General features: G+C 38.5%; 1 protein-coding gene across 5 annotated transcripts in view; it reads right to left on the bottom strand.

Annotated features, from left to right (window-relative positions):
- The window catches only part of slain2 (SLAIN family member 2), a 25,765-nt gene extending 1,469 nt beyond the window's left edge, over positions 1-24,296 (bottom strand). Inside the window, exons 1-11 of one of the 5 annotated variants that reach the window (XM_039692582.2) lie at positions 23,566-24,296; positions 19,000-19,142; positions 6,458-6,628; positions 5,546-5,716; positions 5,084-5,425; positions 4,820-4,960; positions 2,281-2,361; positions 1,280-1,318; positions 456-663; positions 336-367; positions 1-183 (exon numbers count right to left, since the gene is read on the bottom strand). The exon at positions 1-183 is cut by the window's left edge and continues 1,469 nt beyond it. In XM_039692582.2, coding sequence (XP_039548516.1) covers positions 155-183; positions 336-367; positions 456-663; positions 1,280-1,318; positions 2,281-2,361; positions 4,820-4,960; positions 5,084-5,425; positions 5,546-5,716; positions 6,458-6,628; positions 19,000-19,142; positions 23,566-24,032 — 1,824 coding nt within the window. In that variant the 5' untranslated portion in view covers positions 24,033-24,296 and the 3' untranslated portion in view covers positions 1-154. Of the gene's footprint in view, positions 368-455; positions 664-1,279; positions 1,319-2,280; positions 2,362-4,819; positions 4,961-5,083; positions 5,426-5,545; positions 5,717-6,457; positions 6,629-18,999; positions 19,143-23,565 lie in introns of all 5 variants that reach the window. The other 4 variants (XM_039692581.2, XM_039692583.2, XM_039692584.2 and 1 more) reach the window with 4 other exon arrangements.
- Between the last annotated feature and the right edge of the window lie 646 nt (positions 24,297-24,942).

Below are 24,942 nucleotides of genomic sequence, written 5' to 3'. Positions count from 1 at the left end.
AACAAGCTATTCAACTTTCTTCTCTGCTGGGTTTTGGGGGATTTGCAAGCAGGATAGTGTGTTCGAGCCGTTTGCGGTACAGGTGCTGTTTGGTTAGGTGAGGGCGAATCCCTTTCGTATGTTTCTTTGGCATTCTGTGGCGTCCAGTCTGCCTTCAACATCTATCCTGCTGGGATGAGAGCTCTGTAACGTCAAATGAAAGAGGACAGAATCATTTGTTTGGAAGAATGAGTCTTGTTTGTGGGGGTTAAAGACGTATCTCTATAAAGTGCCAGGTTGAACTGATTCTAGGCATGCTCAGTAGCAGCCTTCTCTCCAGCTCTCGTCTCTCATACCGCTATACGTCCTTGGAGCTGGCAGAGCAGACCTGCAGAGCAAACCACAGACTCACTCAGTATGTTGGAATTCGTACGCTTACTATTTATCGGTATTGAGTCATGAGAAGCCGGGAGTACCTGCGCACTGGCTGGACCAGTTTGCTGCGAGGCACTGGTAAACCTCCTCCAGCATTGGTGGCGGGGCGGGGCAGGCCGCTGCGGGGCGGGGCCATGGAGCGTGTGGGCGTGGTTGTGCCTGAACCATGATTCGACATGACCTTCATGGGCTGACGGAGAGCCAATGGAGACGGGGCAGCAGGAGTCCGCAACTTACTGGAAGAGGGCACTGGAATAAAAAAAAATAATAATAATCGGGAAGATAAGTGGGAATGACGGTTTCAGGACTAGAGTAAAGGCAACAGATGGAATGTAAGGAATAGAACTAAAATATATTTCATAAAAGATAAAACATTAAAGACTGAATAAAAGAAAGGGCTTTTTATTCAGTAGTTTATCTTCCATATCACTACCTGATACAAGCCATTCAAGGGACCAGTCATATCATGAGTTAATGGGAATGGGGTTAAAATGACAAATAAGAATAAAAAAAGATGGATTCAACCCTAAAAACTAAAACAATGAGGTTAAACATCTCCAATTTATAAAGCTACACATTAAAAACGACCACAATTCAATTAACGCTTCTATGCAACCGCTTTCCACAGTCACAGCACACAAGGACACTAGCATTAATGACATTCAACACAACGCTGAAAGAAAATAAAACGATAAGAATGGATGGATTAAAACAGCATTGATCAACTAGTTCTACAAACGTCCCAAAAATGGGGTAAAAACACAAATCACAGTACAAACACAATCTACCATTCACGTACACTTGCACAACATAAAATATCACAGCACTGAAAAGCTGCATCATCATCATCAGTGTATATACTCACTGAAATCTGCTTCCTCTCCAAAGCAACACGAGAGAGGAACTGGGTAAGAGATGGAAAAGAGAGGGGTTGGTTTGCATCCGTTCCAAAGGCTGTCGAACTGCTCAGGACTCACACCATTATGTGTTTTTTTTTTTTTAAAGTGCAAGTGTGACTAAGCAACTTTATTTAATACAAAGTGCATTAAATAAATAATTAGTGCATATATAAAATTGCAGAGACCGGTGTCTTCACAGACTACTGGAACAATGGTTATGTGACAACTTTCAAGCATTTCCTTTTAATAAAAAGATACCAAAGACATGGCACATTTGTACCCTCAGCATTCCTCAACATGCAACACTGCAAAGCAGCACCAGCAGCAGCATTCACAATCTAGTCGGAAAAGGAAATCAGCCACTCCAAAACAATATAAAACCTGAGACAGAATTCAATCCTACACAAAAATGTAATGCTGCGAGATGACCTATAACTGCATATCGACGACAGACATGGCCTTTCCATGACCAATATATATTGTACATGACCAATAACCAATGTGGATCTGTTTTTAATTGGTTTGACACAATTACTACTAAACTATCAGTAGACTGCAAACAATAAAAATGAACTAGATACATTTATTATTGTTGTTGTTAATACTATCTTTCTTGGAAACATTATCAGTAGTGGTTCATTTCGTCAATTTAGGTCTAACTGCTTTCACACCAAAAGAGTTTCAGAGCGAAAAATCCCCTTCATAACTTTTCCCAAAACTAAAATATTCTCCTGTATTAGAAACATGGCGAAAACAATTAAAATCACTCAATTTGAATCCAGATCCATCTTTTCGAGCAGAACTCGATGTGATTTCTGAGGTGAGTAAACAGCTTCCACCTCAACTAACCCGAACTCTAATGTTGAGTTCATAAAAGTGTCAAAATGCCATAATACTCCCAGCACTGTCTGGTAACATGGCTTCACAATGCTTTAGCCGTGTCTGGGTGACCTGCTCAGTGCATTACCTCGAAGAGACGTGGGGCTCTGGAGTCTCTCTTTTGGTTTTGGGGAGGAGCGCGCAGGTGCTGGGAGCCTTTGGTGCAACGCTGAGGTGAAAAATAAGCAGACGTTACGTTTTGATTCAGGCTAATCCAAGTTCAGCCGTCCACCTCCACCTGCAGGCACTTAACCTCCATCCAGACCTGATCCAGAATCAGCTTTAACTGAATACTTGAAGGAGTGCCAAGGAAAAAAACAGCCAGCCAGGATGCGGTTTAATTCAAGGCAGAGCCATTCCATGCATGGTTAAGCCAGAAGACCACTTCTAACCAGCCACCAGAGGGCGCCACAGTCAAGAGAAAAATAAGCCCTGAGCGAAGAACAGGCAGGCCAAGAGTGAATCCAACTACATCCAGACAACCAGCACCTCGGCCAAAAACAAAGGGTGTGAGGAAGAGAAAGGCGGAGAGAGAGAGAAGGGAAAAGGCAGAGCATGCTAAGCAGGAAGGACAGAAATAAAACAAGACTATGTTACCAAGGGAGAAGCCTGAAGAACTCTGAAATACTAAGGCACAATGCGTAAAATCACTTAAGCAAGCTAATGTCTCTGCCTGTGCTGTTTAAGAGATGGCCGTTTACCCCTGGGTACTGAAGAGGATATTCATTTTTACTTCACCCTTGTTTGAGACTGACCACTGATCGAGAGAGATCCTTATTGGTTGACCTTGCATGGGTAAAATGATTCAGTATGCGGTCATGAAATGTTCTAATTTTATAGGGTGTCACTGTGGTAAAGCGGTGGGGCCAGCTGCACTTTTTTCACTTTCGTGCTGGTTGTGATGTCATGAAGTGCCACATGGGTTAGCTCATGAAAATCAAGTTAGGTTAGGCACACACAAAAATTAACATTGAGAACATTTCCAAATGAATGCATGTGCAAGAACTGTCAATGGAACCAAATGTCATTCTTATTTTTTTAAATCAGAACTAGTCCTAAATAAGATGCCGCTGTGACAAAACCACAAGCATTTAACATTAAATTGAACAAATTCTAATACTAGATCACTACACTATATAACATTGCCTACGATATAAAATATGTCATACCAAAACTCCTGCTCAAGAATTGGATAAATTCCTGCCGAAAGTTGTCACCAGTGATGGGGACAAAATCGGCCATAGCAAAAATGACAAGTATGCTTCAAGACTATTAAAACACAAGTGTAATGGCATATTAGTATAACCTGAAATTGTATCCAACAAATAAAATGACAAAGTTTAGTGTTCCTGTGCCATATTAAACACACCTTGAAGACCCTTAATCTGACGCTTTCCCTTACAAAATTAAATTAGCTTTGAAAAGTAAGTTTCAAGGGCTTTGTTTGAAAGTCAGTCAGGCTTTTAGAGGGAATGCCAAGATGCCAATAAGTTGTGATCTAAGAGAGACAGTTCAAAGAGCCTCATCCAGCAAGCCAAGACACCAGCGCTGCAGTTTAGAGCACAACATGAACATGAGTCAGAAGCACAGGAAGTACTCCATCTCTGACAGTCACAAAGAGTCAAATGTTACCATATAAAAACATTTATGGACAAAATAACATTCATGATAAATACTGCATGCGCCGTTTACTAAATGTTAAAAGATCTGTGTGTGCATAGGTGCCCACACTCCATTACCCACAACTGCATAGTAATAGCAAACTGGAAAAACAGATTTGACAATCTATCTGGTGCATATCTGTGTTTGCGACAAAGGTTTCTATTTACAACACATTTGCGGTGTTGGGTAATCTAGCCAGTTACAAACATATCCATTTATTTCTTGAACGCAATGACTAATCAGAGGTGTTTAAGTTAGCACTGAACTTAGTGGATTCTGATTCTGCAGGCTCACAAATCCTATCATTATAACAAAGTGTAAACATTAAGTGAATAACAATGTCATTGTGCAGTCAGCTTCATTTGTTATAACAGAACTTTGTGAGATTTTAAAGATCTAAGATGAGCGACAGCTTTTTTTGTGATTATAGCGGAAGCACTCTGCGCACATTCTGTCATCCCAAATCCTGCATACAGTATGATTGCTTTTCTGTGAAAATTAACAGTGGTTTGTGAACGGAGATGGTTTAATAAATTTATTGGGATCATTTATACTGGGATGTGTAGTTTGTGTGGCAACAAGTATATGGAAACTATTCCAAGGAAATAAAGAGGAGACGCATCTCACATCTCCTTGCCCTGGAGTTGGTTCACCTTTTCTCCTATGATTACCAACCAAACTAAAATTAAAAACTAATTCTACAAATGTTGTCGCGAGTCGCTTTCTCGCAGATTTACCTGATAATTTTGGCGTTAATTACATTAAATGCAATTTATCATTGTGTAAAAAAACAAAACAGAAAGCACAAGTTTTGCATCAGGTTTTTATGTTATAACAGTAGAATTGTATTCATGATCCGCCTGAGAGAGAGCTTCCCGAATTGTAATGATTTTTTGATGAATGGAGAATATATAATGTGATGTATGTGTGCATGTATGAGCTGACTGCTGTGTCTGTACACTCACTGGCAGACTGACTCTGGTGTCTGGGTGACCCTCCGTTTGGCACTTGCAGGTTTGACTCGCAGCTTCTGCTGTTTTTGACCGGCTCTGCAGTCGGTCCAGAGCTGGATCGTGTGAGGTTAGGGAGACTCCGCCTCAACTTTTCTGCCCACACAGACAGAAAAGGATGGAGAAGCCAACATTTAAACAGACATTGTACATGGTTTCAAGTTTCACAGTGTTTAAAGAGAAATAGACCAATTGAAATGTGACTGGACGAAGATCTACCTTCATTCTTAATGGCATTTGTCTGGGTATCGTGGCCCTGCAGTGAGTGACGGGGCTGCTGGAGGCGGCTGATGATTGGTTGGGGAGATCCGCGGCTGTACTCTAAAGAGCGGGCAGGTGAGCGAGATCGGGGAGAGTTTCTGGGGGACACGCGTGGCGAGTGCCGAGGGGAGGGACTGAAGCGGTTGACGGGGGTGTGGAAGGAATGGTGGACCGCCTCCTCATCATCATCCAGGCTCTGTGCGTCCAGCTCCTGGTCACTCAGAGTTCCTCGTCGCAACGACTGACATGATGAACCAGAACTACGACGTGACGCCGTTGCAGCATATTCTTGCCTTAAACCTAAAAGAGGAAAACATAGATACACTTGAGTTAAAAACTCAAAGTGCCCCATTTGGGCTTTTTTTTCACTATTAGCACTGGCAACAAAATGGCACTTGTTAGAGAAAAGCTACCACTTACTCTCCTCCTGCATGCGGGCGAGTATCTGCACGTCTGTGACGTCATTGAGTTTATACGTGGTCGATGAACCGACGGAGTCTTCGTCCATCTCTGATGTGCTTAACTCACTGTCTACTGAGGACTGGGGGCTCACTGCCTGTGCGTTCCTGTCAGCCGATCCACGCTGGTGACCTACACACATAATATTTGCATTGATAAATGCCTAAATAAAATAAAAAAGTGACTTTTTTTGTGTGGTTATTCTTAAGAATACCTAAAGACACTGGATACCTGTTGTGTGTTTTCTGCTTAGGTCATATTGACTGATAAAATAGTAGCATACTATTTACTGTATACTGGACAGCATCCTATACTAATCAGTGGTTACATTAATAGAAAATATTCCATTTTCAGTACATTTTAACCAAATGACAATGAGAAAAGTGCTTTCATGCAGAAGTAACAAATACATACAAAAGTAAAGATGTCATGTGGCTACTTTAATGATTAGTAACACAATAAAGTAACAGTAAATAAATAAATATAACTTGTTAGTCATCCATGAGTGACATATAATGACTGTTTGTAGCACAATTTCTCAGACTGATTGATTAGTATGTAAAAGTAGTAAATATGTAAAACTAGTACCACTGTACGTGGACCACTGTTACCACAGCATATTACATTGAGTGAGTGGTCTAACCATCATATTTCATTTATGTATTATTCATCTGCAATAATTTTCCTGTTATCAGTGTAAAGCTGCTTTGAAACAATCCGTATTGTATAAAGCGCTATATAAATAAAGGCGGCTTGACTTTTTTCTATTCCAATTTTGTCTTGCAATCCATGTCAAGTAGATAAAGAAAAAAAAATACAAAATAAAAAACAAAAACGTGGAATAGAGTAGATTTGGAGTAATGAGGCCTTTACCTGCACTGCCAGGCAGAACGAGTTGCTTGACGATAGGCACTCTAGATGGAGTTGAGGACGGGGAGTTGAAGCCACTGCTGTAGGGACTGTTTGCCGTGTTTGTGCCGTACGGGCTTCCGTAGCTCACTTGAGGACTGTAGGAATTGTTATACAGACTCCTCCGCTTGTTTGCTGCAAGAGAAATCAAAACATAGTAAGGGCACTTAAGAACTTCCTGTTGAACATGAAGAGTAATGTTGTTTGTTTAAACGAACACCGCCTCATTAAAGTAACATTTCAGACCACACCAGCTGTTATCATTAGGAGAAATAAATAGGTCACTTATATGACATTCTCCAAAACATAAATAAAATAGAGGGTCATTTGATCCCACCCCCCTCAAGTACACTTACACAGATGCTGTTTTAATGCATGTTTACGCAGACATGCACAATATGGTTCAGTGTATTATACATCTCCGAGAGTCAATTTAAGCATACGGCGTGGCCAAGTCTAATACAGTGTCATTCTGGATCCTGGTGGAGTGCATTTGAAGGCAAACAATACAGCCTATTCACAGTCTAAGAAGAGTACAATGATGCATATGCACACGCACAAGAGCCTTACTCAGTTATTTAGTGGATGACAACGCCATTACCATCTCTCTCTCTCACACACACGCACACAAGCACTCACAGAGACTCAATGTAGGCATTGTAGAGTAAAGTAGCACCATCAATCTATGGTCTATGATTCAGTCATAAGGTCAAACTCTAGTTCAGCTGCAGCAGTCAGAATGTGTTGCGGTTAAAGCTTTTCGCAAAACCGACGGCTAGAGAATCTAAATTCTGCTCTTGAGAGACACAGTACAGTGTCTTTCTTGGCTCATATTCAGAGCATAAATAGAAGACACTTCAGCTGCTCCCCCTGTGGATATACTCTCACATGATTGCTCATCACTGGACCCTAGGTGTGTGTGTGTGTGTGCGTGTTATTATATAAAAATTATATAAAAAAAAATCCTAAGTTAAAAAATATTAAATTCTTAATTAAAATATTTCCACACCTTTGTGTATTTGCTCAGTGACTAAGAAAATAGATGAATATAATATCACATTCTTTTTAGTGACCTAGAAATAGTGAGATGTAAGAGAGAACAATCCTTTAATATAATCTTTAATACTTTAAAATGTATTTATTTCAGGTTTAATAAATAGTTTTTATTGTAATATACCTTTTTATAAATAAATGATTACCTTATATAAACAATTTTACCTACAACATTTGAAGAAACGACACAAAGAATTTCATGAACGTACTTCATCTGAATATTCTTCATCGTACTTCTTGAGAATCCAAATCCTTAAAATTTGTTTATTCCAGGTTTAAACTAAATAAATAATTAAAAGATTGCTTTATTTGATTAGTGACCTAGAAATAGTAATGTTGCTCATTTATAACAATCTAAAAAAAACTTGACAATTCACAATCCTTAAACTTTGTTTATTAAATAAATATATCTTATTTAAATATTTGAAGAAGATTTGCCACACAGATACTTCCATAAAAATAGGCGTTTTTCCTCTTTGTCGCCATCTCTGTTTGAAATCTGCGACTACAATACTCTTTCACACTGGCAGTCAGTCACCGCGCCGGTGTGGATACTGACATTCAGAATCACAGATTATTAATTTTGAAAGTATGACCAACATAAAAATTTTCCCCTGAACTAGTAAGAAACATCCACTTTTGTTCTGGTTCTGACATTGCAGTAAATCGTGCTGATTAAATCTAACAATCACTTATAAGTTATCATATCAAGCAAAACCATGCAAATTATACTTTGTTCTCAAATTGTTAATGTTAACAACGTCAGCATTGCGTGACTACATGTAATGTCCTTCCGATATGTATCCTTGTTTTCGCATGGGCTGGTTGCAGTCTCTTTTTTTCTGTAGCCACTCCAAAGTCTTTTGCATTTTACAGCGGATGAATCTGTTGTCACTGGTGATTGTCGTTTGAACCTTTCTGGATCCGCCAGCAAATTGATAAGTCTAATTATATCAAGAGCTGTGAGAAAAGGCTATAAATCTCCTCCAACATCCTCACTCGTAACTTATACTAGCCGAGAATCTTCTTTATTTGTACAGATGTGACATAATCACTCAATATAGCCTACTAGCCGAGACTACTTCTTTATGTGTACAGATGTGTGTGTACTGATGTGACGTAATGACACAAAGACATGCTCAAATCTCGAGGAAATCCACCAGTACCACTGGAATTAAAAACATTATTACAAGCTTACCGCTTTGAATAGAGCTACGGCAAGCAGATAGTTTTGAACACTGGCTGGTTATGTATTTTCTCAAATATGTTTTTGGATCATTTTTAAGCCCAAAAAAGCTACAGTCTGCAGCTTTAATTAAAAGGATGAAGATTAAATAATTTAGTGTTACTTAAATTACTATTTTGCAACACCATTTAGCTTCTGACGTTTTACATCTGATATCCTGTTAAAACACATTTTGATAATTTAGTTATTCGGGAAAATAAAACACAAAAATCCTAGTTTTATGCATTTTGTATCATTTTATATTGGCAGCACAACTATCTTGAATATATTGTAAATATTTGAATGCACCGGAGCCTTTAGTGTTTGCACAGCTGGACACTCAAATGGTCATTACAGCACATTTCCTCTGACCTACTCTTTCCTTGCCTCTTTCCATAGATCCATCCACCCTCTCTCTCCCTCTCTCCTATCTAATGACTCTCTCCCTCTCCATTCCAGCCAATCACTTAGTGTGTGCTTTATTCAAAGAAAACAACAACATGCCTTCTCCACTTACTTCCTTACAGATCAGGCACTGCACTGCTTTAACACCACACCATCAGCCATGCTTGCATGCACAATGCTTGAAACAGGGATGTGTGTGTACTGCACACAGTTGTGATGAATGCTGAGAATGGCTGGTCTTGGATTGAGACTGGTGTAGATGACCTTTGACTACTGAGTACTGACAGTTCTCTGTTTGTGTGTGTATGTGTTAAAATTGAAGCCAAGAGCGGAGGTCTGTCCTCATTTAGGAGGGACTAGAAGAAATGAGGATTGACACAAAAAGCCCGGATCAGTAATGCTGAGACCGCTCTAAGCCACTAACACCAGACTGTAAGGACATTAGAATCAAGGACATTACCATCAAAAGTCACATCAGATACAATACGAACTACATGCAGACTAGACGTACGGAGTGGAGGATCATTAATACATTACAACATAGGTCACAGAAGTGTCTAAAATTCACTACCTTAAACTGACTCAAATGTCATGTGTGCTTTTCAGTGTCTTCATACAGACAAAATTGTAAAACCTAGTCTGAAACGCAACCCAGTTCAGACTTTTGACAACAGGCTTTAAGTCTGGTCCACGTTAAGCTCATACTTACCCAGAATGCTGACTCAGGCCATCTCTGATAAACAACAGAGCAGAAGTAATTTATTTCTAATGGAGAGTAGCACAGGTTCTTTATGCACTTCCGAACATATTTGTATGCAGAATTTAGGGCCCTATAATTTCCATGATCACGGAATTGCGAACGCAATCGTGGAATTGGCCAATTAATGCAGAATCTAGTGCTGCTAATGCAGAATTTCGCAGAATTTTACATATTTGGAATGAAATTCTGTTTTTGTGTGGGAGAAGAACGTATGTCTTTGGGAAAAGGCAGACAGGGGGAACCAAATCTAGGTGACACAACCCCCCTTAGTTCTAAGAGCGCAGTGTTATTTTGCATCTTGCAGTATTTGTGCTGAAAAGTAAGAGTAAATGTCTGTTACTTTAATAAATTTAAGGTCATGACTCATTCCTATTTTATTTGTGTACATTTTAATCATTAACATTAAAAGCACACTCTTTTTACAACTAAAATAACAGTAATGGATAAAAAAAAAGATGAATTCCCAAAAATTAAAATGGAAAAATGGAATTTGCAAAAATTAAAAAGAAAAAAAAAAAGAAAAAAAAGGAATTTGGGGAAAAATTAAACAGATTTTATAGGGCCCTAAGAATTCTGGGATCGAGCTTTTGCTGCTATGTGACCACATGACTAGGGCTGGGCAAAAAAAAAATCTATTTTTCGATTAATCGTTTTTAAAAATGTGGTCGATTCAAAATCGATTCTCAACGGCCATGAATCGATTCGAATCGAATTTGAACATCTGAATCGATACCCAGCCCTACACATGACGGGATTTGACGTATTCTAATCAAAGCTACAAGCCCTTACCAAGGATAACCAAAATTTTTACACTTAAATGTTAATCTTTAAACATTAATTTTGTATGCATGGTTATAAATAATTATGTCCAATAGACACCTACTATGCAATTGTTTTAAACATATTGGTGGTCATTTGCTTTGTGTGGATATATTCATGCATTTATTAATTTTACCATGGTAAATAAGCAGAGGGTAATGACTGCTTCACGACCACTTTGAAAGTTTCGTGCAACTACTACTAATGGACTAAAGCCGAATAATAAAAGCAACATCATTTTTAAAGCTCCTTTACAGCTCAATATATTTCTGGTTGCATTATTGACCATTATTTTCCTGTTTATCACTGTAAAGCTGCTTTGATACAATTTTCATTTTATAAAGCACTATATAAATGCACCGAAATTTCGGCTGCCGAAAAAAGGCAGAAAATATTAACCAAAAATAAGCACCCCGCCCTTCCGTGTTCAGCGATCAGGTTTCACTCTGGCTCAGCATCTGTGATTTTGGTACTTTAGTGTGTTCAATGTTCCGCCGGAAACTCCCATGTGTGTGTTGCGCGCACTGCTCAGTTGCTCACGGCGCAATCACATGTACCATTCACGCTCATCAGAAATGGCAAAGTCCTTAATTTTGATAATAGGTCTAAAAAAATACTGTTTAATCTGATTCAGCAGCATAGAACTGAAAGAATAATCATATATATTGATATTTTATATTTCAATATAGGCCTATTTTCTGCTACTTGAAATAAAAGTGTGCTTATTTTATTGGCTTGATTATTTTTTTTTTAAAATTCAGAATCATTAAATTATTTAATTTAATTAAAAAAAAGTTTATTAACAATAATAAAAATATTATTATTATACAAAAAAATAATAATTAAAAATACGTTTTTTTTTTTTTTTTTAATTACCGGCAAGTAATTTTTGGTTTCGGTTTTCAGTGTGTCCAGAATTTTCGGTTTCGGCCCAGAATTTTCATTTCTGTGCATCCCTAACATAAATAAAGATGACTTTACTTGATGTCATAATGACATGTAAAGAGATGGAAAGAAGTTTTTTTCTGAAATCGGAAAAAAGATGCTACCAACGCCGTTCATCTAGGAAAGCTGCATCTCAGCCAGAACAGAAATTCTCAAAGTCTTTTCCATCTTTCAAAATGTCATTAACTCCATAAATGTGGCCGAAGCGAGCCAATGGCCGTTACGTTCCAGTCCATCAGATGGTTTGGCTCAACCATACCTCTTCCACCAGCAGCATACCACAGAGAGAAGACTAATACTGGCTTTGAGTATCTCTAAAACAGAAAAAGCCAAGAAAGAGAAGGAGAAATGAGGACAGCTAATCTGTCATAACTCTGGTGACTGACTAAATCCATAAACTGCAAGAAGACAAGTTAAACCCCAGAGATAATTCTGACACTGAAAAGATGCTTCACTAACTGTGCTTTTTATCTAGACTAAATAGGCTAATAAGATGGCAGGGCTCATTACAAGAAATATGGTCTGTCTGTCAAGAACATCTTGTCTAGCACAGTGGACAGTCTACATGAAAATGAGTATGCATTAGCCCATATTAACTTTTTTTTCAGGGTAGGGGGTGGACGAGAAAAAGAGAATACAGGAGAGAGTCCTGTAGAAAGTAAAGGTCATCAGAGTAACAAGGGCTGTTTCAAGACAAACACAGACATTTTCAGAGCTGTAGATTGTTTGCTTTGTTCCGAAACTGGGACTAAATTTGTTACAATGTTGAATTTTCTTCTTTGTTCAGTTAGCTTTTACAAGGAACGCAACATTTCACCTGCTCCTCTGCATAATCCATCAAAATGGATTGACAAGTTTGCTCTGTGAGCTTATTGTGGCTTTATCTGTAGCTGTATTATTCGGGGCGGCTTAGGCTAATTTTATTATTAAATTGATTCGCTAATTAATTTTTCCACGTAATAATTTCACAGCAACGTGCTGTGAGGATAATCAAATTTTACATAGAAGCTTATTGCTCCTCATTGAAAATGGTCTAAAACATTTAGGTCAAATAAAATGAATCATAGGCATATAAATAACTAACAGTCTATAATATGTCCAAACATTGCAATAATTAATCAATGAAAATTAAAAACAGGTTAATTTCAAAAACATTGTTTAAAAAATTAATAAAAGAGGCATTACATCGCAGGTGGCTTGAAAGATGTGGGTAATATATGGTTAATCCATTTTGCAACACGAACTGGAGGTAAGCAACAGTAATTTGTAGCTAGTTTGAACTACAGAACTTAAAGATCTCCCACTTTTCATTTTTATTTTAATTTTATTTTTGCGGCAGATGAAATGGTTAAACTTAATTTTTTGCGCAGACGCAGTGAGGGAAAAAACAGGCAAACAGTGAGTTTAGGGCTATCGGTTCGTAGCTTTGCTTGAACTGTGCAATGTCACGAGGAGCGACCAAAATTTAGCCTAAGGCACACCTGTGCAATAATCATGCTGTCTAATCAGCATCTTGATATGCCACACCTGTGAGGTGGATGGATTATCTCGGCAAAGGAGAAGTGCTCACTAACACTGATTTAGACAGAGAACAATATTTGAGAAATGTGTACATAGTTCAGCTCATAAAAAGGGCGGCAGTGGTTCAGTGATTCATGTAGGTTGTCTACAACCCGAAAGATTGGTGGTTCAATCCCCGGTTCCACCTGACCAAGTGTCGAGGTGTCCATGAGCAAGACACCTAACCCCAGCTGCTAACAACCGACGAGCTGGATGGCGCCTTGTATGGCTGACACCGCCGTCGGTGTATGAATGAGTGTGTGAATGGGTGAATGTGAGGCAATATGTAAAGCGCTTTGGTGGCCATTAGGTCTATGAAAGCGCTATATAAATGCAGTCCATTTACCATAAAAACAGGAGCAAAAACAAGTGTTGAGTTTATAATTTTGTTCAGTGTCAATCTATCTATGAAGCATTTTTGCAATGTACGGAGAAAAGCAAATACACAAATTACACAGAATCAAAAATTCCGTTATGAATTATGATGCTGCTTGGTTTGACGGGTCGAATTGCTTTCTCACCTAAACCAAACCGCACCAGAGTTTGTTTTCAACCAGACCGAGACCACCTCGTTCAGGCAATCTCGGAGCGATTGTTTAGGTGCGGATCCGAGTGCGATTGCGGTGTATATATATATATATATACCTAAATAAACCGAACTAGGGGAGAAAACGCACCATGTTCAGAAAATATTTCTCCAAACGATCCAGGTATGAAAGATACTTTGAAAAGAAATGTTCACAACAGCATGAAAACCCATAGAAATGAAAGAGACAAAGAAGGAAGACAGAATGAATGCAATGATGTTGAAAGAGTACAGGATAAGACCTGACAGATCTGTAGAGGAAAAGGGAAAAGGCAAAATAAAAGAACAAAAAGAAAGATATCAACAGGAAAACAGAGTCTACTCAAAACAGGACTGCAATAACGGATTGGATTGCAGGGGCAAGTTGAGGTTGCAGCTATAGAAAAGACACGCAGAAAGAGAAATGAATGTTCTTGGCTCAGGGGAAAGCGAATCTCTGCTCTCCCTCGTCATAAGGAGGCTCTAAATGCTGTAAAGAACTTGCTGAATCATTGCATAACAATGTTCAAGAGTATAGATAGCACTTCCTATTAATATAGACAGTACACTGTGGTGTCCTTTTATTGTTTTTAAAAGCAACATTTTCTTGAGATCTCTTAGATTTTCTTGAGATCTCTTAGATATGTTAATTAAAAACTATTATTAAAATGAGTTTGTTTCCAACAATATAGGCTAATTAAATCATTTTGACAATTTGTTGTTTAGATATTCAGTTATTTGTAAATAATTGACTATGTGCACGAGAAAAATGCTAACTTCCGCCTTGAGGGCGGATGTTGGGTACTTCGGTTCCGGTTGCCGTTGTTTACATCCTACATCAGTGGACCGGCTATCTAAAGCTTAGCTATCTAAATATATTTGTCTAAAACTATGTTCGTTTGTTCATCGTCAAGTCAACCAACACAGTTTTCACTCATTTGGGTGGAGCAGGCGCTGCTGCATTGTGAAAAGTAAACGATATTTCACATTTTGTCACCGCACCCAAGCAGTCGCTTCACAGAGTGGAGCGTTGCGTATCCATGACAACTAGAAGGAAGTTTTTAGGCTACTAATTATTTATTATATTATTCCCTTTAACCAGGAGAAGCCCCTGGGTTTAGAACCTATTTTGAAAGGGAGACCTGTTTAGAAATATGTGTGAACAGCCTAATATGTGTTAAACAGCCTAACTTGATAACGAACGAACCAACGTCGGATACCTTTACTCCTGTATAGTGGTTGTCAACACTGATCTATATGACGATAGTGGTTGTCAACAACATAGCCTCTGAACATCATAAACAAAACAATGGCCAACACAAACTATTCTGGAAAATGCACTTTCTAACGCATGATTTCGCATTTTATAATGTATAGAGAGATATAACAGTTACCAAATCGCATAGCTTGAGCACGTAGCATGGCAACATTAATGTCCGAGTGATTCCACGTGTACCGCGTATGTACACGCCGTCAAATGTCCGAGCGAAACAAAACAAAATGTAGATCTACATCTGGGGTGCGATATTTATGTTTTCCTAGGATGGTAGGAGTGACGGGTAGGTTGGGGTTGAGGTAGGTCATATGCTATATATATATATATACACTGTGTATGTATATATATATATATATATATATATACAATAATAACGTTAAGTCAACGGTATTCATAAACACGCTGAAAAGAGATTATGCGTGTTGATAGCATGCCAAAAATACGTGATACGTGTCATACATGCGCAATTTCATGAGATCAGTCTGAGCATGGATGTTGTTGTGACTTAACGTTCCCTTCAAAATGATGCAAATACTGAGAAATGTAATATTTAAACCCCTTCTCTCTTGCTCTGGGGAGCTGGAGGAAAATCATTAGCCAGTCAATGAACATAATCGACTGTAATATTCGGCAAATGTTCAAGACATCTGGAGAAACATACATCCTCTACGTCGTCCATCAGGCTACCGGAAACTAGACACCCCATATCGGTTTCGCAGCCGGAACTAGCATATGCTAACGTGCACATAGTCCATTATACAATGAATTCTGAACTTATTGGAATTACCAAAACTGTAAGCAACTATAACCGCATGATTTTCCCCATTAAAAAAAATAACATTCTGTAAAATTGACATCCAAAATTAGAAATACTAATAATCTCATTTAATTTTCTCAATTTTACACAATTTAGTGTTGACTGTTGATTTGTTTAAACTGCATTTGTCAGGAAAGATCACTTGTACTCTGTCTATCAAATCTCAGCCTCTCCTTTTGTCCCCATGTCCAGTGAGTTATGTAACCACCAAGTTATGTGACTACAGCCTTATGGAACTGTTTGCATTTCTGAGGGAAGTGTAAAGCCCTGGAATGAGTTACCATGGCCGGGCAAACAGACTCACCAAACAGCAGACTTACCGTACTATAATAGATCAGCTGTCTGTAAGTTTTACAATGCAAAAGACAACCAATTTGTAATGACCAAATTGCTTATTCACGAGATATAAAGTTTACAGCAGCTGTGTCCAGACTCCGTTTCAAAATTTTGTGAGCTGCCTAGCCATATAATACCTTTTCACAAACAGCTTATAAGAGTGCCGAGTCAGACTTTTCAACCTTCTGGATGGAATTCATTAATGAGTGCAAACATGCCCGTCTCTATTTTTCTTTCTCACATGCATGCAGATGCACTCCACAGAGACAGCTGGTTCTGAAGAGGGCACAAGAGAGGCATAAAAGAAAGAAACAAGCAATAAGAGAGAGAGACAAAGAAGCTAAATGTGCCTAACATGATAGAGATTTGACATGCATCCCACACATCTGCACTGGCTCTCTTCACTCTATTGGCAACGGCTGTAGGGAATTAGCGATGCCTCAGGTAACCTGGAAACCGCAATACACACCCGAAGCAGGTCAGCATGGGCTGAATGCTCACTATCAATAAGCCTTTACACAATCTGGCAGTGAATAAGTTTTTATATATATATTTTTATCTTAAAAGCGTTTTGATAAATGACTAACAAAATAAAATAATCTCAAGTGTCTTCTGCAAGTTGTTTATATAGACAAATAAATTGGTTTATCATAAAAGGTATAAAAGGTTTAGGTTTAATTACAGGAGATGCTTATATACTCAATTAATGTATAGCCTATTCATATTTGACTAAAAAATAACATTGTGGCAGACAAAAGTTTAAATTACAGCCCTAAAAATTGTAATTTTATTAAAATTTTTAACATTATTATATGCATTTTTGGGTGGAAACTGGGATTCTTTGATGAATAGAAAGTTCAGAAAGCATTTTATTTTGTAACATTATAAATATATGTTTTACTTCTGTTCAATTTAATGTGTCCTTGCTGTACAGCAATTAATTTCTTTCAAAAAAAAAAAAACAATCTTGGAAATATGAGATGAAAAACATTCAAAGGCATGATGACATTATGATGAGTCCACTTAAAACAATGACATCACACATAAACCAGTTTGTCTTGCACAATGACAAGAGTGATTCACACCTGGCCCTGTTCCAAATATGAATCAAATGCAACCACTGCAGACTGGATCTTTTAATGGAAAAATCTGATCTATGAACAGAGTTCTCTGGAACGATTCCCATGTCACTCAAGGTGATGGTAGAGTGAACTGTAGGAAATGAGCCAGGAATGATCTTTGAGAGAATCACTCAAAAGGACTCTTAAGATCATTTGCTCCGTCTCTAGACTTTCCTTATTAAAGCAATATAATAAATCAAATATATGAGAACATAAAACTGTGATGTAACAGTATGTCAGTGGGGGTTGTAAAGGTCCGACCTTCACATGTCAGTAAAAGCAGTCAGTGAGAGCTGCTCAATCTCACATGGGCATACCCGACTAAAAACAGTAATAGCCTAAGCCTTTAAAAAAAAAAAAGAGAAAAAAAGTAATTATGTATACATTTCAGATTAAAATGCAAATTTAAATCCCTACTTAAAAGAATAGTTCACCCTAAATTAAAAATGATCCCATAAGGATCTTTCGCACCAGATAGTTCCAGACACTAGCCATCAGGGTGGTTCCCCGTGAAATAATGGTTACCTTAGGAACATTTTCCTGGTTGTATTCGCACCGCCACTAGGAACTCTACAGTGTCGTAAGCCACGCTTGTTGTTGTGACTTATATTTTGACGACACGGAAGATATTTATTTTGACGGCGACGTGTAAACAAGGGTACTTCCGCCAATAGTTCTAGGAACTAAGAAAAGGTTCCTTTGGTGCAAAAGCCCCTATAATTTACACACCTTCAAGCCAGGTGTGACTTTCTTCTTTCAGCCGAACACAATCAGGGTAATATTAAAAAATATTCTGGCTCTTCTAAGCTTTATAATGGCATTGGATAGTGTTTTTGAAGCTCCTAAGCATATCCATCCATTATAGAAGCAATCCTTATGACTCCAGTGGGTTAATAAGTGCCTTCTGAAGCAAAGTGATGGGTTTTTGAGGTCCCCCTTCAGCCTTTAGAACTCAACTGTCCTTTGACCGTGTACACGGCCGTTGCTGGAAGCCAGTGATTATAGTTTATGAAGATTTAAATATGGATATATTTGTCTTACAAAAAAAAACCATCACTCTGCTTCAGTAGGCCTTTATTGACCCACTTGAGTCCTAAGGATTACTTTAATGATGAATGGATGCACTTTTTGGAGCTTCAAATATTCGGACACTATTCAATGCCATTACTAAGATGTGGAAGAGATGTTCGGCTGAAAGAAGAAATTCATATGCACCTATTGCTTGAGGGTGAATAAATTATGGGATAATTTTCATTTTTGTTCATTTTCAGCCAGTAAGTTGCTCTTCTATCAGCTTGAATCAGTCGGCCCATTCTCCTCTAGCATCAATCAAGCATCTAGTTTTTCCCTTTTCACATGGTTCTTTGTAAACCCTAGAAATGGTTTTGCGTGAAAATCCCAGTAACTGAGCAGATGTGGAATACTCAGACCAGCCCGTCTGGCACCAACAACAATACCACGCTCAAAATTGTTTAAATCCTTTCTTTCCCATTCTGATATTCAAAAACTAAAATAAATGTTTTAGTAAAAATGTTAGGGCTACTACAAATATCCTCTAAAGAATCAAGACATCCTTGTAATACAACAGTGGAAGACATAAATGAGAATTATGTGCGTGTGGTACCTGACATGGTAAGGTCAAGTCTGTGTAAAAGAGAGCGTTTGGCAGACTCCATATCAGGACTGGGGTTATCCAGAGCCTGTCTGCACCACACGATGGGACTCAAGGCTTTCTGCAGAGGACTGTTCAATTTCGCCTCGTACAACCTGCAGAAACACAAGCTAGAGGTTAGTCACATAGAATAAACATACTCTCTTCATTACATATCTGGCACACAAACATTTAACCAAGAAACATGCTAAATGGTGAAGTTGAGATGCCTCGATTAACAGTGGCTTATTCAGCAAAAGCATAATTTCAGTTTAAATTAAATCTTGCCTACAGGAAAACAACCCATTAAAACATTCTGTCATTTTTAAGGTAAGGTGTAAATTGCACTCTATAATATTGTGCAGGCAGCATTGCTTAGTCATTGAGACCTAAATTAATAGGGCCACATGAAAGCCTGGTGGAGAAGTCAGCTGATCAGAAGCTTATTTACTATCTGCTGAATATAGCCATATGACAACAACAGATCATCTCAATATGACAGCTGTAGAGCACATTTGTTAGTATTAGAGCGTGATATTATGAGTTAGCTTAAGTCAATTTGAGTATGTTTCTTGATTTGTGTACATGACATCCAGATAAAGGAATTGTATCTATGAAACACATTTGATTCAGGTGATCATAAAACCCACAAACCAGTCAATTGACCCCTGATTTTGCATGAGGATCCCAAAACACATGATGTTACTGTTTTAAAAGATTAAATTTAGCACTGGTATTATGGCAAGAGGGTTCTGAACTGACAGCTGTTGAGAACTGAAGTGAGAAGGGAAGAGAGAGAGAGAGAGGAGTGTACAGTTATAACTGCACTGCATGAGTCTTGTTTTCTGGTCTAATACAGAGGCAGCTGTTGCTCAGGATCACCTGACAGTAACAAGTGGTAGCAAACATTCTTTTTTTAACAGACACAAAGAAAACTATTATTAAAAAGTAATTTGATCCTAATGACAAAGCTGAATCATTAAGCAATCATCCTAATAGACCCCTTTTGCGCCGATGTCACAGTTACGTCACGGCGCTAGCTGGAGGCAAAACAAAGTGAAAAAGTGTCCATGCATTGACTTGAGTGAACGTGTGAAGGCTACGGGTCAGCCAAACTGGTTCCGTCCGTTAAAATAACTTTTGGAAATAGCAATCACGGTCCTGGACAGTGAGTGACCTTACACATTAAGATAAAATCGGATTTTCTCCAGTCATTGTTTAAAAACAAGCTAACAATACTTGCTAACTAGCGTTAGTGAAGCGGCCAGAGCGATCGTTCTGCCTCCGCCCACATGAAAACGTCACCATGTTTACCAACTGAAAAGGGGTCTATACATCCTAGATTTGTTGCTCAAACTAATAACAGTTTTTCATGACTATTTGAGTAATACAAAGTTGCAAAGACATCAGAAAAACAGCATTTGACATTGATTTTTTTGTAACAATGTTAAAATCTTTACGGTCACTTTTGATCAGTTTAATGCATTACTCCTAGCTGGAAAAAACATTACGTTTCTTAAAAAAAAAAACATTTTGTTTAGGTATGGCAGATTTATTTATTTATTTATTTATTTTTTTGACTGATAGCAATGCGGGATTGCAGTGTTAGTACCTCACAGACATGGCATTGCAAGCCTTTCTCCTGAGATACCACAGAAACTGAGAGAGTATTCCCATCACAAAAGCACAGATCTGACTTTGAGAGCTGTGCTGACTGCTGCTTGATTGATTCAACACAATTATATCTTCTTATCTTGTCAACAGATTTGCTAAATGTGTGGTTTGAAACTTGTGACCTTAAACACCATTAAATAAAACAAGCAACCATGATATATTTATGACTAAGAAGAAGATTAAATCAATTACATATCCTTGTTTGGTTTGCCTTTCAGTCCTACTGTTTATAGTGGTAAACAGCCGTTAAGATCACTGATCTGCTGCATTACAGCATTCAGGGGCCTATACTACAGCATGAAGCCGGTTTAGATGGCTAGCCCGATATGTTTTAGTTTAGTTAAGTTTGCACCAAACCTGGGTTTTAGGCACCATGAAAGTGATTTGGCTTTTAGCATTGTTCATCGCCAATGCTCTACGGCTAACCATGGTTAACCTAACTTCACAACTTTAACTTGCACTGATATAGGAAGTAAATTTGTTTGAATTCTTAAAGAGCAGAGCACCTATTATGGAAATTTGAAAATTAACTTTCATGTAGTGTGTAACATAGTTTTAAATATGAAAGTTAACCGTATACAAAATTATTGTCTCTCAAAAGTAAGAGTCGACTCTGAGCCGCTCATATGAATCGATAGACGAACAATGCTTTTTCTCCATCTAGAAGATGACGTTAACTTGACAAGTTATTTGAATAAGATACACCCACTTATTGCACTCGTAGACACCAGGGAAAACATCATGGCTATGAGACGCACTTTTTTCACCTGCCCAGGGAGGAGCATAAAGACTAAGCGAATTCAGTTCATACAACTACACCATAGAAGTATAGCCCAAACCTTGTGCCTTGTTCACGGCATTTTGAAGATGTCTGCTTCACAAACATAAATGCCATCAAATATGGATTCGCGAGCTGGCTGATATTGAAGAAAGCAAGGTTTAGTACCAAGTTTATTTGGATCAGCCTCCTCCTCCGATTGACAACCTGTAAGTATTACTAATATTAATTGTTACTTTTATGTTTTTATGTAGCTATTTTGTGTGTTGTGTACACACAGCGCAGCTTCTAGGTCTGCCATGTCAATTGTATTGCAAAAAGTGCAGTGTTTGTGGTTGTCATAAAGAATAGAGCAATACCTCATAGTACTGCATTATCAATATGTTTATGCGTTGGGCTAATGCAAACAAAAACTGAATGATTAGCATCAAAGAGGCGGGGTTTGGAAAAATTATTCTCTGAATGATTCATATGGGAGTCACTAAGCCAGGTAAAAATAAATCCAAATTATAAAACAAAAGAGTGTTTTTGTCATAGCTAGCATGCATAGCAAACTGTTGTTAGGGACTCCCAAAACAATATTAGGAACATTTTAAATGCCATAAAAGGTGCCCTTTAATATTTTTCAATGAATCGCTGTTTAACTCTCTCTCAGCATGTGATTGTCTGTTTGCTACTGATGTCACACACTTAAACTCAGGATTAAAGCCTGAGTTGACAGAAAGCTGATGATCAGCATCATGGTACCAACAAAGCCTGGTTACACTGGTTTGGTTGTCAACTTAAAACTAATCCTGTAACCCTGAGTTTGAGAACTACCATCATGGTACAGGCCCCAGTTGTTGATGGGATTTTCCAGCATTTTGCTGCCACAGCAACTCAGCAAGATATCCGACTAAACAGGATTGAGTGTCCAGATTACAGCATTCTGAGTCTGTGTACATTGACCTAAACAACACAATCTCACAGACAGACACGGATTAAAGCAAACACAAACAATGGATTACACACTGACATCAATCCACACAAGATCAAAAACTGATAAGATGAAGGAAGATATGTCTATTTCAAATAAATGCTGTTCTGTTGAACTTTGAATTCATAAAACATGTCACGGTAAAACAAATAAAATGTTTATTGAGCAGCACATCAGCATATGATTTCTGAAGAATAATGCGACACTGAAGTCATGAGTAATGATGGCTGCTGAAAAAACCCAGAAATAAATTATCTTTTGAAATATATTAGAAAACAGTTATTTTAAATTGTAAGCTTAATAGACCAAAGTTTTGCATTGATCATTATTTTGAAGGGGGTCAACTGTATCAGAACTGAGGCACACCATCAGGTGACAACTACAACACACACTTGTTTACATTAGCCTATAGTTGGTTCTTGTTGATTTCAACAATAGATGAGAGTGGTTTTCTCATGTGATTGCACGTGTATGATTATTTCTCAAAAGCGCTATTAATGTATTGCTTATTTCATTAAAAAGCAGATTGTTCTAAAAATGTTCACTTTAGATAAAAAAAAAGAGCAAGAGCAATACAGGCTACAATTCAGATCATGCAGAAAAACATTGTGCAGCTGATCTGAGGCCTTATCAGAAAGATATCTAGATGCAAATGTATCATTGCTGTGATTGGCGCATGACACAATGGCTGTCATTAAGTAGATTTATAAAGAACAACTTGATCCTGAAATAAACTGAAGGACAAATGAAAAGGACTCGCACGTCAGAAGCAACTGCAAAACAGGCCGTGGTGCTAACTGAAAATAAGCAGTCAGCAGCAAACTGTTGCTCCGAAATGCTCAGACATAAGACACCAATCATCAGATGACAGTCGTATTGCAGTCAATGGATTGAATACACTAACCCCAGCTCTTGGGCAAAGAGACATGGGAGCAATAATACAAGCGCATTCCTCCAAATGCTCGTCACTCTCAGTGGCGACTGCACGCACACACCTGTCAAACACATGAAGGGTGTGTGTGTGTGTGTGTGTGTGTGTGTGTGTGAGAGAGAGAGAGAGAAGGTTATTCCTCTAATCGGGGTTAACACCTCGTTCATGCAGCTTACTCACCAGCTGTCCTCCTCTTCGTTAAGGCAATCCATGTCCTCCAAATCGAGGATCTCCACCTCGTCCAGCACTGAAGTTTCTCCGTCCTCGATATAATCCAGCGAATCGTTGTAATAAGAAGCGAGACTAGTGTTCGAGGCGGTACAAGAAGCGATGTCACTGTCATACCCTCCTCCGTAACTGCTGCCGTGATATGATCGCCTGGGGCTCAGCCGGGAGTTTTCCAAAACCCCACCGAAACCCCTCGATCCGCCGAACCCCACCCCAGTGAACCCGGCGAGCCCCGCCGCGGCTCCCGGGGAATCATACCCGGCGCTCACGGGTCTGGTGTTCCCCGACAATCCGCCGGGGGAAGAGAGGTGACTGGATCGGCTCCGAAGCTGCTCGTTCTGCTGCTCGAGTTTCTTTACCAAGTCTTGGAGCTTCCGCACCTCCAAGTCCGCGTTTATGTTTGAGTTGATATCCTCCATATCAAAAGCGACGATATGTCCTCGCGTCACTCGTGTCCGTGGTTATGTCTGTTCAAACTACAGCCAAAGTCAGCAAGTTCGCGAGCCTTTGTAGCAAGGTCTTTAAATGAAGCACTGTCAACGCCGCGGCTCGAAAGTTACTAATATTATCGTCGTCATCTTCTCCGGGCACTCATACACACTGTAAGCACCGTCGCCATCTTTACTAGTGTCCGCCAGTCGCTAACTGGGAAATCTTTTGAGAAGCTAGAGGTGAGACGTCATCACGTGTCTCAACGGGGACGAGCACGTTTTGGGAGCGACCCTTCCCTGGAACCTGGCACGCGCACTTTAACGACATTGATGGAAAGGGATTGACGCTCCCTCTCCATCAATACAGTACACACTCGACTTCAGAATACTTGTAGCATGTACTCTTACTCAGTGCTTTACTTACGTGTTACTGCGGGGATTTTATACGTTATCTGGACACTTTTAAACTTGTACTCTTACTCAATTTTTTTTTTTGGCATTTAAATAACACATTTAGTCTACACATTTATTTATACAGTGTACACATTATATTTTTGCTGGCCAATTTATGGCTACTATTTTTTTGGTTTTTAATGTAGTTTTGGCTATAATTGTATAATAATTTGTGGTTGCTATTGTAAAAGCAACTGATTACAATTTTAGTATAAACTATTCAGACACAAATATCGACATATATATATATATATATATATATATATATATATATATATATACTTTTAAATATTTAAGAAAGTCTTTTAATCATGTATTTTTTCCACTAAAACAATATACTTTTACTTTTGCCTACTTTTGCCTATGAGGTATAGGCAAAATAACTCGTTGCATGTTAAAAAGCTAAAATTTGCATTGGCTGTTTTTGAGATGCATGTTTAAATTA

This window comes from Pimephales promelas, chromosome 13, assembly GCF_988280905.1.
Source record: "Pimephales promelas chromosome 13, fPimPro1.hap1.1, whole genome shotgun sequence".
Classification (NCBI taxonomy): domain Eukaryota; kingdom Metazoa; phylum Chordata; class Actinopteri; order Cypriniformes; family Leuciscidae; genus Pimephales; species Pimephales promelas.
This window is presented reverse-complemented; position numbering and strand designations above follow the sequence as displayed.